The 17182-nt window shown below is 39.7% G+C and overlaps 1 protein-coding gene across 3 annotated transcripts; it reads left to right on the forward strand.

Annotated features, from left to right (window-relative positions):
- The first annotated feature begins 229 nt into the window (after window positions 1-229).
- On the forward strand, window positions 230-17069 carry pibf1 (progesterone immunomodulatory binding factor 1). 3 transcript variants are annotated; one of them, XM_029521342.1, is made up of 18 exons: window positions 230-814; window positions 1025-1125; window positions 1257-1455; window positions 1579-1698; window positions 2405-2538; window positions 3040-3148; window positions 3244-3363; window positions 3464-3525; window positions 3753-3878; window positions 4157-4255; window positions 8677-8842; window positions 9826-9976; window positions 10352-10442; window positions 10881-10983; window positions 13068-13198; window positions 14341-14425; window positions 15594-15773; window positions 16055-17069. In XM_029521342.1, exons 1-18 carry the CDS (start codon window positions 548-550, stop codon window positions 16106-16108), a joined length of 2298 nt encoding a protein of 765 aa, XP_029377202.1. In that variant the 5' UTR covers window positions 230-547; the 3' UTR covers window positions 16109-17069. The 3 variants fall into 3 exon arrangements, with proteins under 3 accessions (XP_029377202.1, XP_029377203.1, XP_029377204.1); XM_029521344.1 differs by having other exon boundaries at window positions 787-827; XM_029521343.1 differs by lacking the exon at window positions 16055-17069 and having other exon boundaries at window positions 15538-15734.
- Window positions 17070-17182: the final 113 nt, after the last annotated feature.

A 17182-nucleotide genomic window follows, 5' to 3' on the forward strand; every position in this document is an offset into this window, starting at 1 on the left:
TTGGCCATCTAATATGGCCGATGAAAACAAAGCCGAAGAAGACAGAAGACTGTCGGTCGATTTCTTCCATAAGAAGTACTGAATTTTAGAGTGCCCTCGGATGTCAGGGACAGGTACTACATAGCTGGACATTGTACTTTTTCTCAGACGAGTGGGTGTTGACAGATTCGGGCAGAAACACCACACGGGGCGCTGCGCTCGATGCTAACTCAGCCGGCAGAAGGTTGGCGGTTAGCAGACGGTTGGGAGCGGGAGCCTTGAAAATAACAACAGCTCACCGAGTACGCTTGTCAAGTCGGTGATATTGTTGTATCTGCATCTTTCATCTTATTTTCATTAAGTAACAACAACTTGGTTGCCTGATTTAAGCAGATGAGCTAGCTTTATGCTAGGTCTTTATTTGTTTCCGTGTCACGTCGCTGCAAGCCAACGTTAAAGTGTCACGTATCGCGATGTCGTTAATTTTGTAATCTCGTCTAATCTCTACAACTCTGATCCGTCGCCTCGGTAGTTTAGCTCAGACACAGAATCGGGAACTGTAAAAAAAATGCCTCCCAAGAAGCAGCAGCTGAAACCGACAGCAGCCAACGTCTCCAGCTCTTTGGACCTGGAGTCGGAGGACGTCAGCCTGGAGACCACGGTCCCCACCACCGAGGACGTGTCCTCGTCCGACGAGCAGCGGGGGGGCTCCCTGAAGGTGACCCGTCAGCTGATCGAGAGGAAAGAGCTCCTTCATAACGTCCAGCTGCTGAAGATCGAGCTCTCCCAGAAGAACCTCATCATAGACAACATGAAGGCTGACCATATGTCCAAGGTGCACAGTTTGAGTAAGGGCAAGATGAACAGTGTCCATTTGCATGTGTGGGTGTTATCATCATCATCATCATCATCATCCTTATGTCACGTCTTTGGAAGAGTACGATGAAAGTTGGATGAAGCATGGACTGTAGCTGCAGTGCTAAGCGATTCCAAAGTTATCAACAAGAATAGTAATGTATTTGTTTCCTTGCACTCATAATTCCAGATAGAGGAGTTAGAGGAGAGACTGAATGATGCTCTACATCAGAAACAAGTGTTTGCCCTAAGACTGGACAGCCAGCTTAAACTGGCCCAGGAGGAGAACAGGTGAGAAAGGTGCACCCAGGGCTGTTCAAAAAGGCTTTATGGGGAAAGATTTATTTAAAGCTAAGGCCTGGGGACCCTTAATCTTATCAAGTACAAATATATGTAGTGCTAACAAAGACTGTCCTCACTAGGAAGCAGCAGGTTCTGCGTAAGCAGGAGATGGAGGCCATCCAACTCAGGCAGCAGCAACTAGAGGAGACCAATCGGCAGTTGTGTGAAAAGGCTGGAGAGCTGCGGAGGTGTCTTAGGGATCTAGACATCTCCCAGGACAGGTACCAGGAGCTACGTGATTTACCTGAGGACAAAATCTCCATACAGGAATATGTAGCTGTAAGTATGGGGACACTCTTACTGACCTCCACTAGTCAAACCGTACTGATGGCGATGAGAGAAACAAGAGATGATGCAGTTCATGTTGAAGCTGTCAGGGATTGTGTGTGTTTGTGTGTTTAGGTGCGTTTCTATGAGGTGGTGACTCCTCTGCGAGCTCAGCTGGCTGAGCTCAGTCTTAAGAGAGGCACTTTGATTGAAGAGCTGGATACACACAGAAACCAGATGAAGGCTTTAATGGAGGTACTGTATACACTCAAGCTTGTGCTAAACTGCTGTCTTGCATGTTTTTTGGGGTTTTTTTTGTGAATGAAGATGTCTTTATTTTACAGACTATTCTGTTTGCAGTTGATTTTTGTTTTCATTTTCCCACTCTTGTTTCATTCAACCCTGTTCAAATCAGAGTGTTTACTATGAAGTTCAAAACAATATCTTGAACATAATCAACTTGTTTTTTTGGAGCATATCAATGTGCAACTACTTATTGTAAGCTTCTTGTGTTTATGAGCACACAGCTCAACAATGAGTTGCATTGTTACTTTTGATTTTTTTTTATTATTATTATTATTATTTTTTATTTCTATAGAAAAAACACACACGCCTCCACACATAAAGACACCATGACACGAATGCCAAAAGGGTCAAGAGACTCATTTACCTTTTACACTAAAAAGAGATAATACCAGTCACGGAGAAATTGTTAATGCCAGATGTTTCAGTTCCAGCACCTTCAGAATGAGCATTTTCACAGCTTGTAGTGTTCACAATTTGGGTGGTTTGACAAGTAAGAGCCAACCTGTCCCTCTGTCTGTAAGCAGACAGACAGAGATGATATATTAATGTGACAGTGAAGCAACAAGATATTCTTTTCTTGCTGAGCTTTGGTATTAAAGAGGAAAATAATATGACTCCTCTGTGGACTTACAATTGTTGTGTATATGTACTGCAGAGCTATGAGACAGAGCGCCGGCTACGCTCTGAGCTGGAGTTGAGGAGCCAGAGACTGACCCTAGAACTTGCTGACACCAAACAGCAGATCCAAGAAGGCGAATACCGCAGAGACAACTACCCAAACATCAAACGGTATGTGTTTTTTAGAGTGACAAAGCAAGTCTGCTTTTGACTACTCTGTAGACTCATTTAATGAGGAGAGGTCACACTACAGCTTAGTTTTTCAAGGCTGCAGCACAGTTTTTAGGCTGAAAGGAGATGGAAGTGCTCACAACTTCAGAACTCCAGAAAAATGTTGAAGTTCAATAACTTTAAGATCAACTTGTTGTTTATTAAATGTTAAAGATGAAAAAAAATACATTCTCCAGTAACCCTTTTGAGATGTAGACTTTGATACAAAAGCTACTTGAAGAAATTCTAATCTAATTCTAATTCTAATCTTTCTAATTTTGAAGTAACTTCTAATAGAACAATATGCTACTTCGTGCTTCAATAAATATCGTTGATTTGGAGCATGTGCGTAATACAATTTGGTGTTTTAAAGGTCTTTTCAGGTCTTTTCTACTCTATAGTTAAGTTCTTAATTTCGGAAGTTCAGATGTATGTTGATGTTTTTTATTATGTGCTTTATAGTGACCGTGACAGCTTTGAAGCAGAACTGAAGGAGTTAAAGAGGAGCTTTGAGACACTAGAGTTGAGTCACACTGCTCTGACCAGGGAGAGGGACACGCTCAGCAAAGAGGTGCTTCACTCATACCTGCCTGTGCTTATGCTATTGTGATATCTTTTGTACATGCTGTGATGTCAGGTTTTCATTTTTCTCATCTTGTCCTCCAGGTGGCAACATTGCAGCAGTCAGTGACTCTACTACAGAAAGACAAGGAGTACCTCCACAGGCAGAACATGGAACTCAATGTCCGCTATGCGCATGAAGAAGACCGCCTGGAGAGGCTGCAGGTCTATATGGTTTATTAGCTAGTAGGCTTGTCCAATTAATGCGTTCAGTAGTAGAAATAAATCATCCAGCATGCTCTTACTTCTTGTCTCTGTTGTCCAGGTCCAATTAGAAGCCACTAAGAAAGCCAGGGAGGACGCCTATGAAAAATATGTTGCATCAAGGTTAGACTCTGCAGTCACTATCAGCTGCTATTTTAGTGTTCATATGTGTTTTTACATTAGCCTTCAGTAAAAAAAGGAAAACTTTAAGGTTGGTGTTTTCTTTTTTTGCCAGCAACATTATAATCCAGTCATGATTTCACATCTGACCTGACCTGGAACATAAATCTCAAGGGAAAGGGTTGTTGCTATACTTTTATTATTTTTCTTTCATCTTCTTTCCACAATAGAGACCAATATAAATCAGAGTATGAGGCCAGGTTAAGAGAAGAGTTGGAGAACATCAGGCTGAAAACCAGCCAGGAGATAGACAACCTTCAGAGAACCTCAAGGGAGATGTATGAGAGGGAAAACAGGTATCAGTGTGACTTTCAAGAATATATGTTATTAAAAGCGAAAATTAATTTCTATGTTTGCTATCAGGAAATTTTGCCAATAAAATATTTATTTATTTATTTAGATTTTTTGGAAGAGCTTTTGATTCATATTTACAGATTTAAGCAATGTATGGCTTGTGCCATAAATTACAAAGTAACTAAAAATAAATATTGTGCTTTGTGTGAATGCTGATTTGCTTGATGGTGATATTATACATGGTGAGATTTTAACTGTCATTATATGCGTGTTTAACCAGGAACTTACGTGAGGCCAGAGACAATGCAGTTCTGGAGAAGGACAGAGCAGTGACAGCTGAGAGAGACACTCAGTCCAGATATGATCAGCTACTGGAACAGTGAGTTGAACCACCCATCACATGTAAAGATTTAAAATAGTTGTCCATACAGTTTATGTCATAATTTGTGTAGATGCTGAGGGTTGACGGATGACGTTGTAAGTTTTTCCCTCTCTGTTCTTCTGTCTTTCCATCTATGACTTCAAGTCAAATAGTACAGTTATGTAGTGTTAGTGAAGAGTTCATAACAAAAATGACATCTTCTCATGCTCTTCTAACGAATCAAAATGAAGACAAAAAGAAACCTAAAAACTGCACTTAAAAGCATGCTGTAAGATTATCAGTGATAGATACTGTCTTGACTGAAATGTAGTTTTTATAGAAAAGGAAAAGTCACAGCTGGCACTCTTAGATTCTATAGTATTTAGATAATCAAGCTGGATTACATCATTGGTGCCACACGAGTTCATGTAGCGTTGAGGAGAACACCTTATACAATAGGAATGTTAGGGAGTCAGATGTTTGGAACTACAACTGCTGCACATAAAGGTAAGTTACTTCCTGGGTACTCTGTTAATAAACCATATATCAAGGAGTTTCCCCCGAGGGCAACGGTTAAACTGTCATGAATACTCGGGCCAGTTGGTACAGTTCTTTTGTTGTCGCAGTGAATCATATTTTGAAGTAATTTCTTGTCTTTCTTGGCTAGGTGTCAAAGTTTTAGCGTTTTGTTAATGTGTGTGTGTGCGCGTGTGTGCGCATGTGCGTGTGCGCATGCAAGCCACCGTGAGTACTTGCTTCACCTATTAGAGACTAATCATTAAATATGCTTTGTGTTTTTTGGGTTGTTTTTGTGTGTGTGTGTATGCAATTACATATTGTAAACAGCTTGTGCTCTTTAGTATGAATGTCCTGAGCTTGTTTTCATGCTTCTGATGTGTGAGTCGTAGCTGTACACCTTACCTCGTGTTGTAGCGGTGGCAGGACTTTGGTGGCTGCTGCTTCCCATCACTTTCTGAAGCTTGCATGAACACCATAAGGTATGGGTCAGGTAGGCACAAGGAAGTCAGGGTTCAGTGGAGGTCTGTTTATTACCAGTTGGTGTGTCTGACATGTTGGCTGACCTCTTTGGACTGTCAGTGCATGTTAAAGGCAGGACGCCGGTACTGAAGACTTTTCTTATGTTGCTGATTGCTGATATTAAAGAGAGACAAATTCAACTGGGATTTTATTATGTAATTTTTTTTTATTGTTATCTAATCTATTTCTTATTTTTCAGTTGCTTTTTAGATTTAACAGGTGCCTTTGAAACATTTCACCAAATCCATTCTTACTTGATTCGTGTTTAGTTTTCCAGTGCCTGTCTTTGCTCCAGGCAACAACATCTTTATCAACATAGCCTGGAAAGGTGCCTCTGGGTCATGGTCCTGTAAGAAGTTTCAACTCTTGCATGAAAATTGCAATGGATCTATTTTGTGTGTTGGTGCACAAAAACACATATCCACGCACTTAAAACTTGCTCTTTTTTTCCTCTCTGCTCGAGTTTCCCTTAACACCATAGCCTTTTCAGCTACATATATACATAACTATATGAGCGAGTTGTGTATGATTTGCACTTGACTTTTATAGCCAGACGCACATAGCAGCAGGCAGAGGGGATGTGCTTACAGGAGTGGGATTAAGTGTGTGAACCTTTTGGAATGACCTGGCTTTCTGAACGATTTGGTCATAAAATGTGATCAGATCTTCATCTAAACTAAGAATGTCGAGGGACGCACTCTGCTTAAGCTCATATCACAGAAGCATAGACTCAGTGCAAAAATGGATATAGACTTTGAAAAGTGAAGATGATGTGGAAGTGCCTTAAGCATTAATGTCTTCTAATGATTGGACTCCACTGACTGCAAATGTAAGTCTGCTTGTTTACAAATCTTTGCTTCTCGCTTGATTTATTTCTGTAAACTTTTCCTAACGAGTTAATGGTATCAGTATCTAGTTTCAGCTCTTCCTCAGATCATGACATAATTTTTTAAATTATGGTCCCATAAAATAAAACAACAGGGTATACGTTAGGGCATGCCTACGTCATGATTGACAGACTATACCAGAAGCAACAAGCTACCTGATAATCAGGACAGAGTACAGAGCAGTTTAATTCCAGCCCTTCATTCCCCCTGAACTCCACCTTCTCTACTAAATATGGTTTTACTGGATAAATTGATAAAAAACAAACAAACAAAAAAAACAAGATTGCAAAATTACAAACTTCCAAATAGCAGTTCAAAGAACAATGGTGGTGTCACAAGAGGGTTGATTTACACAGAAACAATTATCCCCTTTTTCGTCCCTGAACACTGGCACTAAACACCCACAGTGCTTTGGGCTGAAATAAGTAAACCCTTTGATTAAATAATGGTCAATGATGACCTCAAACAACCTCTTCTGATTGATGCTTTTCAGGCCAGCAAATATATCATGCTGCTTCCAGAACTGCATGACTCCATGGCAGATTTTCCTCAATGTTTTGTATCATTGTCCTGCAGCATCATCTAACATTTCACTGAACTTCAGCAGTTGGACACACACTTAATATACCAAACAAGTATTCAACCTTAGTCATATCCAGAAGAGATTTTCCTCCAGTCATTCTTCATTTAACCATGCAGCAGCTTCAGCGTTTATTTTAAGCCTTTAGCTGCTACTCTAAGCTTAATTTTTACCTTGCTGATCATTCTGGGTATGGCTTTTGGAGTCTTAGCTCGGTCCCACTTGCAGAGAATTAAAATAAATTTTTGTAAAAAAGATAGCCCCCCCTTTTTTTTTTCTCATTATTGTCACTATAATGAATATGACCATATTTGAAGACAAATTTATTCATAAATGAAGATGGTTACAAAGGGTACACTGCCACTGTACACACACAGTAGCAGCAGCAGCAGCAGCACCAGTGGTAGTAGTGTCCCCTGTCCTAGGATACTACTGCATGCTAGGCATTCCTTTAGATCCAAACTACCAGCTGTTGGTCTTTTCATACACACACTCACACACACACACACTTCACTCTCCCTTACACTCTTCCTCTCTGCGATCACATTCCCTCTGTGCATCGCATCGCAAGCCAGCAACGACAGATGCTAGCCACAAGCCCTTAACACCTAACCCCCACGCATGCCCCTATTTTTGGGGCAAAGAATGAGGCGGACAAGCCTGATATGGCGTCATATGATCGAAGCATTCAGAGCCAGCTTGAATCTCTGCATACTATTTCAAAATATCAGTTACTATGAACAACTTCTCCAAAACACAATATTAAGTGTGCTATTCCATTCTCACCTCTCTAGCAAAAAAGAAAAAAAAAAAGAGGATTTTAATAAAACTGCCACAGGGAAGCCCTTAGTCGGGCAGTCTGACCTAGAGCAGCTGTGAATCTTTCCTGTAAAAATGGCATGGCTGATAACTCTTCTCTGGTAGGTTTCACCTTTTTAGGCGAATTTCCATCTTTGCCTCAAGATTACATCCATCATTAATTAAAGAAGGTATAAAATGTCGACCATATGTACATGTCTGTCATTATGAGCACACAGCTCAGGCCTGTGCTGTATGTATGATGAAATCCCTTCAGGTCAGCTGTAATCGAGAGTTATTAATATTATCCAGCCAACCTCTGTGGCTTGATGGAGTGTGTGTGAGAGTGAGCGTAAAAGCTGCCTGAAGAGGAGCACTTGGCTTGAAAAACATTACCCTTTCTTGTTTTACTTGAATAAAAAAAAAAAATTTCTTAATAAATCAACGAATTGTTTAGCCAATAAAATATGTAAAAATAAGATTTTAATTTAATCAGATTAAGAGAACAAATTTTCTATTGATATGTTCCTGTCATAAATTAACAATATGAAAATGATCAGGACTCTCTGGACCCTCCTACCTCTTTCTATTCTGATTACGACACAGTTAAGTCAGAACATCTTTCTGTGGATGCCAAATAAAGTCACAGAAGTTCAAATAGGACCAAACATTGTTGTGAGCCCCATTGAAAAAATGACTGATGATTTAAAACTTGACTTTCCTGCTTAGTCACTTGAATACAGTAGTTGCCAAGCAATTAGCTTCAACAAACATGTTCATCATTAAATGTAATAGTACTGGGGGAAGTACCCATACTACTAATACTGGGGGAAAGACATTGCAACACTGCTTGTTTGAGTTAATCCAGGAGCCCAGTGTTAAGCTGTGTGAATGAATGCTTTGGGTACCTTTTGCCTGAATTGGGATAGTGAAAGTGAAAATTAAAGAGAAAAGGGGGGATTACATGCAGCAAAGAGCTATAGGTTGAGCTAAACCAGGTCCATTAGAAAAGGTCTGAGTCATAACAGTACATGCTAAACCATCTAGTCCATGAGATAAACCTGTGGTCTTAGTTTTTCAAAACATCCGCTCGCATTTATATTTACTGAAGTGTATTTTTGTCTGTCTCAATGTAGGTTTCGTCAGCTCCAGCTGGGCACTGATAGCCGTGTAGCCGAACTGTCCAACCAGGCTAAACTGCACTCCTTCGAAGCAGAGCGGGCTCAGATGGTCAAGGATGAGACAGCCAAGGCCCTTGCTCAGTGCCAAGTGGAGTGTGAGAAACAACAGAAGAAATTGGAGGTACCGTAAACATAAATGTTGCTGTTGATGCTAGCCCTTGGCTTGGTAGTTCAAAAAAATTGATGATTAGTTAAGATAGTATTGGATATTGGATATTATAATATGGATAAATGGATGGATATTAAATATGAAATATTAGTTAAAGAAACCCAAAAAGTTCCTCCAAGAGCAAGCACGTGACAACACAGGGAAGGAAAAACTTCTTTTAAGAGGCAGAAACCTCTGGGAGAACCAGGCTCAGGGTGGGTGGCCATCTGCCTCAACCAGTTGGGTTGAGAGACGGTTTCCCTTTGCTTTATCAACAGTAAGAAAATTGTTATAAACCAATGGTTATAACTGGAACAGCTGTCTTTGCTTTGAATTTATGTCCAACTAACAATTATGTTAAACTAACTTGTTTTTGATAACACCTGTATACCAGGTATATACATTATTTACCTGGAGCAAATCATACTACACGTAACTTAAATGATTTTATACTGAAGCATATTCACATGAATGATGACTTATTCACCCCAGCAACTTTTAATCAGGCTCAGAACAGCTCTGTCGTTTAACAGTGAGACCAGGTGAGTCACCCTCAGTAAAAGTACTCCTTTTTGTTTGTGCTAGGATTTAAACATTTCTTAAATCTGAGTCTTAAAGTTCTACACTAAAGCTGGGAAAGAAAGTAAAGTAATGTCTGCAAACATTGTGAGTTAATATAACCAAAAAAGGTTTTTTAAATTCATAGCCCTTAAAGATTGATGATCTAATTTGGTTACTGGATTAGGAATGAATATCCTGTCAGACTGAAGACATCAATCCTTCATCCATCAAACAATGCGCAGAATGCAGAAGGCAAACACAAATTCTTCCTCGGTTATTGGTTTGCACAAGTTTAAAAATTTTTTTCTTTTCAGCTGTTTACCACAGAAAACTGTTCTTTTCCAACTTCAGTCGTTCTCTCTTTCTTTTTCTCTCTATCTACTTTTGTCCCTCAGCTCCTCACTCAGGAGTTTTACAGGCTGCAGACGTCATCTGAGAAGCGGGTGACGGAGCTACAGGCTCAGAATGCTGAGCAGGCTTCTCGGCTGGAGACCTACGAAAAGCTCGAGCAAGAGTTGGACCAAGTCACCATGCAGGCAGCTGAAAGTAAGAACATGGCATTAACTTTGTGGGGCTGATTACATTACACCCACTACTTACAAGTCTGAGAGATAAAAGCACAAACAAACCAACACTGATACCATTCAGATAAACAGGTATCTGGCACCAGAGGGTGTGCATTATATAGTTTGCAAACAGCATAATATTAATTAAGATGTGGGGAAGAACTGTAATTGTTATTGGGCAGGTATTTTGTGAGAACAGAAGTTTAAGGGGAAAAAAATAACAACTGAATAGTTTAAAAACTATTTTTTGATTAGCTAATCCAAAATATGAAATTTAACACTGTGAACCATGCAGAAGCTCTTAAACAGCCTCACATTTCCATGTGATCATAACGGTGCTTCTGTCTTTTGCCAGTTGAGAGTGAAGAGGAAGCAGAGAGAGTTATGTTTTCATATGGCTATGGAGCCAACGTTCCCACAACGGCCAAAAGACGACTAAAGCAGAGGTACAGTGCATAATCCACTTAACATGTTTAGGAGAGAACATATTGGACCAACACTTAAGCATTGAGGTTCTTTTCCAAACCTTACAGTAATGTTGGATTCATTGTGTAGTTTTGTTTTAGTTTTATAATCTGTGTTCTGTAAGCTCTTCAAAGTCTAAAATAAGAAACCTATCTGAATGTCTTTGCTACCACAGAAAATATTTGAGCAACTTGCTCAAAGTTCTTAAACCTGCACTGATTAGGTCAGCTCACACTCTTCTGCTTCTCATCCCTAATTGGTGATCTTAATTCATCCCACACAGCAAAGCCTTGATCTCAACTGTTAGGCCTACACAAACTGTAGGTGACATAATGTTTAAAATGCACACTAAGGTAAACTTGTTGGTGTTGTCATGCATTAGAATTTCCATAACTTTGTTTGTGGTGGCTGTGTTGCAGTGTTCAGCTGGCGCGCAGGCTGCTGCAGCTCGAGAGGCAAAACACGTCGCTCAGGAGAGAGCTGGAAAGACACCAGTTACAGGCAGGACAGATATCTGAAGAGGTAAACACCTACAGACACATGTACAAGATCAGGGTGTGTGCTTGCCTGTAGACCAGGATTAGATATAGTTTAATTTAATATTTTTGCTGTTGTTATTTTTAAACGCTCAAAGCACTGAAAGTACTTGGAACCAGCACTTGTTTTCCCTTCATCACAAATCCCCCACAGCAACAGATCATGGTTATTTCTATAGAAGTCATAATGATTTATTTCAGCCACCTTTTACCTCTCTAGTGATATAATAGTCATTATCACAAGGTGGCCCCCCTCATTATCGACCATTTACCTTCTCACACCATCACTCAACTCCCTTTTGTTGTCTCTTTTGCTCAATGGTAAGAGCACAACTAATTGCTCTCTTAAAGATAAGCTTAGTTGTAGCGTCAAACATTTGGGGAGTTTTTTTTTTTTTTTTTTTTCCTCTGAAAAAAATCATAACATTGAAATGGAGCAGCTTGTGAGGATAGTCACCACATGTATTATTAAACATGCTTCAGGACTCATTGATGAGAATATACCTTCTCATGCTCCTGTCGGATTCCTGCCTTTAAACTCTTGTCAGAAAAATGTTCGCTGTTTGAAAGCAAACACCGCACGCCTTACATGAGAAGAGAAAGACAAAATCACCTCAGTACCTGTCAGACCTGTTGACAGAGTGGAAAACATTGCCAAAAACCGTGACGGCCATGCTCTTCACTCTCCTAACAACTCATTGCAGCAATCATTGAGGCTTTTGTTAAGTTTGACCCTAAGCCTTTAATATAGGGTGTGTGTATTTTGTCTGTGTGACTGTGTGTAAAGTCACATGTCTACTGTTTGGGCTCTGATACTAAAAACCTTCCAGTTACATTTGAAGTTAATAGAATGACAGCTCCAGCAGCCAGTCAGCCTGTGTGTTTCGAGGTTCCTATTATAATCTTAATGAGAGGAGGGATTTTGCAACACAGAATAGTGAAGCTGGGCAGATTTGCGACTAAATAAGCCACGCATTCACCTGTCAGATGTGACTTACTGGCACTTGTATGGAATACTTCATGATTCATCGAGTATGAAAGGAAAGAATGAAAAATTATACTTCCCATTCATTGAAAGACTCAAGGGTGTTAACCACTTAGCCACCCACACAGATGTCCAGACTAACTAATTATTGTCCTTAGCCTCACACCCAGTTTTACTCACCACTGGCTAGTTATAAAAGCGGTTTAATGTATAACAACCTATCAAACTTTATCCCTTGTTTCATAGCTGTTACTCTTGATACAGATGGAGCAATATAGCATTAAATACAGATTAGAAGATAAACTCATGTATGAAAGATTATTAAAGCACTGCAGAAATATTTTTCTGTCACTACATGCAAAAAATATGTTATTAACAAGAGGAATTTCTTTGAACTCCCCCTTTATGCCATCTGCAATGTAAGCACAATACTGGTTTTAATAAAAATGCTGTAATTTATATACACCCTCATATACACCCTGCATTTATGGGGACTGAAGCCACGCCTTCAGAGACAAGGACATCATAGATAAGGAAATGTTTGGCTTTGATTCTTGCTGTAACAGTCAATCACAAATATTGACAGAATTTCACTATTTTATGCGGCCACAGCCACGCCTTCTGCCAAAAACACTAATTTCCTGTAGACTTTATCACTGTAAGGCTATTTACATTAATGATAACCTTTATTGATAGAGCACTTTTCAAAATGGGAGAGCGAAAAACAGCTAAAACGGAAGAGCAGATTCCACCTGCTTGATTTCCTTTGGCTGATTGTTGCCATGTTTCCTCCTTAGTTGATTAAAGTGTGTATTTGAATAATTAATTATATAATGACATGCTATTAACTGCGTAAAGTCATTTGTAGAGTGGAAATGTCTCATTAATGAATAACATTAGCTCTTGCTGGTTAATGTTAAAATTATGTTCACTTTAGTGGACGTCATGGCAACAGATTAAGCTGCATAGTTTCTAAATTCACACAGAATTTAGGAAAAAATGTAGATTTGAGTTTTCATGTGGAAAAAAAAATGCATTGCAAGTGATATATTTGCCATGTAATGCACATATGTGTTGTTTCTCAGTTGTTGGCAGCCAACCACCTGTTACAGCAGACACAGCAGCCCTATAGCTACCTGATTGAGACAGTGAGACAAAGGGACGCACAGATCAGTGCGCTGAAGGAACGTGTCACTACGCTCGAGGGGGATGTCAGGTACATGTACAGAATCACACATCCAAAGAGAGGAAATGAATTAAAAGACCACCAGATCTCTTACTGTGAGCTAGTCAAACTCCTAGTCAGTTCCATCATACTTTACCCATCATGGCAACAGGCCATACCTCCCCAGCCTGAGGTATGTTTGTGTTCTTATGCCATCTACTGCCATCTTATGAGACCGAATTCCATATATCTTGGTGCAAACCTGCATCTTCATTGTCTATGCCCAAAAACGATTGTTCCACACCAGCACAATAAAAGCTGCCTGACACTGACCTAAATCCCCTCACTACCCCTCTGCATTTTCACTTGAGAAATATGCAAATTCCCAACAGGTTTTCTCTTGCCGCACACTACCACTGAGTGCTCACCTGGGGCAAACATGAGAGTGAAAAAAAAAAATCCTTTAAAATGCTTTCCCAATTCTCAAGCCTCAGCCTCTGAGAGAGGAACTGAAGTTTTCCTGTGTTATCTGCTTGGCAGCAGAAGCACGGCTCACAGGAGATTTGTGTTGATGTAGTACAGACTCTGTCTTAATGATTAATTGTAGTCACAGTTTGTTTGATGATCAGAATCCACTCAGTTAAGATCAATGTCTGGGCCGAGGCAGATCTCTGATATTTATTTATTTATTTTTTGTCCCCCCAGTTCTCAGTAAAAGGTTATCAGGATACTGAGCAGTTATTTCAGAATTTAAGAGATGGTCTTCTCTCCCATCACATGCTCCTGCTTGTGCATTTCACAGCCCTAGGAAAGAACATTGGAGCAGTACTATTAAGAGGTGGAGTTTTTCACACAGTAGAGGATGCACAAAACGGAGAAAGCAACATTTACATTTCAGTGTATGTCATCCCAGCCTAACCCCATGTTAAAGCAGTAAAGTGAAACACATTCTTACTGACAAGAGTTCTACTGATAGAATTTAATACACTATGTCTTTGCTTTGAACTATCCTAACCCTTTAATTAATCATTTAAGCTGTCAGCCATTTACAGACTAACTTGTTCAACATGTTTCTCATGACCCCACATGCAACGAGAATATTGTGGCATGATTGTAGCTTGTAGTGACTGTGGTAATATTTGTTTAATAGCTTAAGCTCTGATATCTCTGCCTATTTTTGGATATAACCCCAGCTCTCTGAGGAAGGAACGGACTGCACTGCAGCAGGTGAAAAACAACATGGCTGCCGATCTGGAGCGACTCCTCAACCATAGAGAGGTACACCTGAAAAATGATTTCAGCTGTTTCTTTGCAGCTACATTTTAGAGTCACTCTTTGTGTCTCGGCATGTTGTAGGGAAGTGCATATTCCAGGAAACTGAAACCTTTTTATGAAAATAACAGATTTATTATTAAAACCACTATCATTCTGCATGTGACAGTTGCCTCAGCCTTTTCTGCTGATGATGTAACTGATGATGGAGCTGCTGTGTTACTGTATTGCGAGTGATGCAGCTTCTTCTTGATTTTTAAAATACTAACAATGATATGACAATAAGAAAACCTTTTTTATTGTGAATGTAACCAAAGATTATTTTCCTAACACTAACCCAAGCTTCAGAAAATAGTTAAAGATGTTCATCACAATATCGTAGAGCCCAAAGAAATGTCATTAAATGTCTTCTCTTTGTCTGACCACAGGCTAAAAATATTTTTACACGATTTAAACTGAGAAAAAATCATTAATTCTCACATGTTACAGCATTGGACAACTAAATGTCTGGTGCCTCTTGATTGTAAAATTACATCATTAAAATAGTTGAATGGGCCAATAGTTGAAAATGAAATCAGAAAAATTATTGCACTGTGTTGCAATTATTCCTTCAAGATTGCGTGTGCCCATGGGCGCGTGCGTGTGGGAGTGTGACCCCCCCCTCTCAAGCCAGCCGTTTGCTGTACAAAGTATGTGCCCTGTCATAGACAGCTGTTCCTCAGCCTGGCTGCTTGGGATGCCACCAGGGTGCGTGTGTGCTCGTGTGTGAATTTTTTGTCTGTGTGTGTGCTCATGCATGCATGTGTGTGACATGCCAGGGCTCATGTCCTCGGGACTGATAAATAGAACTATGACATGGCCAGGAGTTCTCCCCTCTGCCCTGCTGCCACCCCTGCAGACCCTTGGGCTTGTTGAGCTTATTGCAAGTTCCCATAGTTTGTCCGCAACAGTTCAGCTGTGTCATTTTGTGGTGACAAAATGTCGAAAACATATTATCCTAATTGTAATAATGAATTTTAGTTTACTTCTAGTGATAGAATTTGTGTTAAAATATGACCTGATGATTTTGTTGAAATTTCTGACACTTTGGACATGACACTCCCTGTTATTTCTCATAGATTCCTTTTATCGCTGTTTCCACTTCCTTATTTTGATGAACCATGTGATTCTTCAGGAGTTGGCGGTGATGAAGCAGGTCCTGATCAGCATGCGGTCAAGACAGGGAGAAGCTCCTGACCTGTTGGAAACAGATAAAACCGATATCAGGACCTCTGGTGTAGGAAAACAGCTGGTCAAATGTACTAACAGGACCACAGAAGAAGAGTCACCAAACAAACCAAAACCAACCGTATTTGTAAGTGTCTAACTTGGCAACACCCTTGAATGAGTCAGACAGTCTTTACCTGCCTGGGCAGAAGTTCAGACAAAGGGCTAAAGGTTGTCAAAAAATGATAAATTACTTTTCTGACATTTGGTTTCATTTGTGCTTTCCAGCACAATCAGCTGAGCTCAGACATGCTGCAGTCTGTATTTTTTATCACAAAAAAGTCAAATATTTGAACCCAGACTAAAGCTGCTGCTGTTGTGCGTTTCTGGATTTTTTTTTTTTTAACCATCCCTTTCTGTCATCTGCAGACCAATAAAGAAGTTCCTGACTGGTACCAGAAGCAGAAGCAGAAACCCAAGTGAACAGTGTATTGTTTTACCACGATTACAGTTAATTAGTTTCATAATGACTCTTGTATTTTAAACATGTGAATTACATTTAACTTTTCAATATCTTTTGTAATACAAAAGTACAAACCTACTGGTGTCAATGTTTTGAGTTGTTTTCTTTTGTTTGTTTGTTTGTTTTTTGGGGTCTCATCCATTGTAACATACCGTTCACAGAGGATAAATTCTCAGCAAAACCAGAAGTATAACCTTCCACATGGTACACATACCTAGCTAACTGACCGCCCACAAATTCCTCTAGCTTGGCAGTGATGTTTTTTTTTATTCGGCCTGTGTATCATTATTTCCTCATCTTTTTGAGAGTTTTTAAGATACTAGTGGCCTCAGACATACAGCAATGCAGGAACTTTAGCCTTTGATTTGCACTAGCTGAGGCTCCTCTGGCTTTAAATATAGGCATAGCAGGCATACCTTCATCATTTCAGACCATGTTCTTATTGGTGTCATATTAAACTGAGCTGCAGGACTTTTGTAAAGCGTGTTTGTTACCTTTCACCGCCCCCCGCCCTCCCTTTTTACTTGGATGCCTCATTTAAGTGACCCCATAATACCGCTCAATAAACCAACTTGTTTTCTTGTTACATTGAATACATGGAAATGATGCATTAGAATTTTCTAATGCATACTTGTCACATCAATGACCTGCCAATATGAGCACAACCTGCAAAATGTGCCTGATATGTACAGGCCCTATTTATTTTTCTGTTGTCACTGCACATGTGCAGTTCATATTAAGTGTTTTGAACAATTCGAAGTGTGATAAACATGTTATTATGTTTTCTACATGATTTTAACAACACTATAGCACCATCTACTCCACCATTAAATAAGATGATTTAGAGTCACATAGTAAACGGCCATGCCTGCGTTTTTGCATTTTACTTGTCACTAGAAGAGTTGAAAAATCTAGAGTCAGATTTCAGCACAGCTTTGTTCAAAAATGAATGAAATCAGCCTTTAAGAGGCACAGAGAGTCTAATGAAAGACTTCCGTGTATTATGGAATATGAAGTATCTTGTTACGTGCTGC

The sequence above is a fragment of the Echeneis naucrates genome, chromosome 15 (assembly GCF_900963305.1).
Source record: "Echeneis naucrates chromosome 15, fEcheNa1.1, whole genome shotgun sequence".
NCBI lineage: Eukaryota > Metazoa > Chordata > Actinopteri > Carangiformes > Echeneidae > Echeneis > Echeneis naucrates.

Excerpts from the sequence above, each read along its gene's own strand:
- pibf1 (XM_029521342.1), top strand. The coding sequence starts at position 548 with ATGCCTCCCAAGAAGCAGCAGCTGAAACCGACAGCAGCCAACGTCTCC. Across the intron at positions 1,456-1,578 it reads CCATACAGGAATATGTAGCT|GTGCGTTTCTATGAGGTGGT; the intron begins GTAAGTATGGGG and ends TTGTGTGTTTAG. Across the intron at positions 9,977-10,351 it reads CACCATGCAGGCAGCTGAAA|TTGAGAGTGAAGAGGAAGCA; the intron begins GTAAGAACATGG and ends GTCTTTTGCCAG.